At 33.4% G+C, this 2,221-nt stretch overlaps 1 protein-coding gene across 1 annotated transcript; it reads right to left on the bottom strand.

The window, feature by feature from the left end:
* Positions 1–9: 9 nt before the first annotated feature.
* LOC106743180 (PCNA-associated factor-like) lies at positions 10–1,798 on the bottom strand. The gene is made up of 5 exons (XM_014616760.1): positions 1,567–1,798; positions 1,351–1,425; positions 881–961; positions 688–812; positions 10–494 (listed from the first exon to the last, which is right to left on the bottom strand). Exons 1-5 carry the CDS (start codon positions 1,673–1,675, stop codon positions 435–437), a joined length of 450 nt encoding a protein of 149 aa, XP_014472246.1. The 5' UTR covers positions 1,676–1,798; the 3' UTR covers positions 10–434.
* Positions 1,799–2,221: the final 423 nt, after the last annotated feature.

Here is a 2,221-nt window from a genome sequence, read left to right on the forward strand (position 1 = left end):
ATTACATATAAAAATATACTAATTTATTACGTATAATATCCTACAGATGCTTATACATTTGATTGTTCATTGAATATTGTTTTTATAAGTGGGGAGAAAACTTTTCGTCATAAGCCAAATAAATAATTGTGGATTTACAATTATATAATTTCTTTAAGAGATACCTTTTGCTCTTAATAATCCATAGTTATATGCAATTATACTCTTTATAATTGACCGCTAAATAAAGACAATGACTTATTATTTCACAAATTGCTGTAATTACATAATGTAAGAAATTCTCCTACTTTGTTGTAAAACACGGATAAATATCCAAAATAAAATCCTAATGAAATACATGATAAAAAGTAATAATCTAGTTCAAATAAATAAAAGTTGCAAACAAACAGTAATTAACGATTTAAAACATGAAGACATAAAATTGCGTGACTGTCTCAATCAATTTTGTCAGAGCCATCTTCTATACTTTCTTCGATATCAGAATCCTGATCTTCCTGAAACAAGCAAATATTTCACATATAAGTATTTTTTCATTTGAAAAACAGAAAAGACTGATATATATATATATCGAATGAATGGTAAATATATATATATATATATATATATATATACGAATGAGTAGATGTAAATATATATATACGAATGAATGGTAAATATATATATTTACCATTCATTCGTGATATTTACTTTTAATGACGAAGCCTCGCTTGCAGTTGAAGCTGTCTCAGATATATTTAGAAAGCAAGTAATAGATTTCTGCCACTTTGGTGTTTCCCTCGGATGATAGGGATTTCCTCCAGAGTATTTTTTTCCTAGAAAATAGATAAGTTCTGTTGCAAATAATGTTTTCATTCTTATCACAAAATTGAGAGAATATTACCTGCCTTGCTGCTATTAGTTTTTTGAGGAATATTGACTCTTACAGCTACATTCTTTTTTGCGATAGATTTTTCACCAACAGCTGTAAATATCGAGTAAACAAATTAATCGCACATATTGGCAATAAATTTGATCTCACACCAAGCCATCTGTGTTTGTTTTGATAACAGATCCTGCTGACAGGCAATCTTAGCAGATTGGCAGCAGAACCAAATTGCACGCAACAAGATCTGCTGGATGGTCACCAATCTGCCAGCAGATTGTTACAGGGTCTGTTCAGCAGGTTCTGTCTTATTTCTGACAGCAGTCTGACAACATAATTTGATAGATGTGTTAGATTTGTTGCCTTTTTGCCATTAAAAATTTGTATCAGGCTCTGCTCTGTTTACGCAGATATATCTGGATAATAAGCGTATATGCGTTATCTCCAATGAAATAAACGTGATATTTTAATTGTATTGAACGATTTACCTCTCCTAGGAACTCTGTCCGCCTTTGTCCTCACCATATTCTCACGTTCGTGCAAAAGAAATTTCGTCGAAATTCCTGTGTAAAAAGATGCGGAGATGAAAAATAAGAAGATTCTGCACTCGTCAAGATATCGTTGCAAAATTTAAAGATACCAGTGTAACCAAATCAGCCAATGGAGATATACCAGGCTGACCAATATTCAAACATCTCTCTCACCTGCTTGTTCTTTGCAGCTGAATTGGTGTACCGTTCTTTCCAGTACAGCGGAACTCAGTACACTGAGGCTACGTTCTCTTTGAGCGCTGCAAGTGGCTATAAGCGTCATTCTATTTATGCCAAAAGAAGTTGGAATGACGCGCCCCAAAGAGAACTGGTTGTCTGGAGCATAGAGATATAAGAATAGAGAGAACAAGCCTGTAAGTGGAAGTGATAGAGGAAAAGAGAGAGATGGATGCCGAGTGTCCTATCTGTCTCTTTCTAGTCACGCGCTGGGATTGGCTGCCGCGCCAACGACGATATAGCTATACATTTTTCTCCATCCAATTCAAAGAAACTGTCATTGCTAAAATGATCACTGCAAATATATGCTGTTTTCACTTCAAAATACAAAGGTAGTTGAAGTATATTCAACCATTTACGCCTTATATCTACATCCTTCGGTAGCCTACAACATTTACATATTTTTTTAAATGTAGGAAAAAATAACATATAATTATTTGAGGTTACGTATTTGTACTTTCTTACGAGTGAAAACTGCGGTTATATCCAGGATAAGACTCCGCCTTGCATTTCAAACAATGCCTCATTTTTAAACAAATCGCATCCAATTATTATTTTGTTAACGTTCGAATATTTAACGAATTTTAATTCT

Source organism: Dinoponera quadriceps, unplaced genomic scaffold (assembly GCF_001313825.1).
Source record: "Dinoponera quadriceps isolate SergipeBrazil2010 unplaced genomic scaffold, ASM131382v1 scaffold894, whole genome shotgun sequence".
Lineage (NCBI taxonomy): Eukaryota > Metazoa > Arthropoda > Insecta > Hymenoptera > Formicidae > Dinoponera > Dinoponera quadriceps.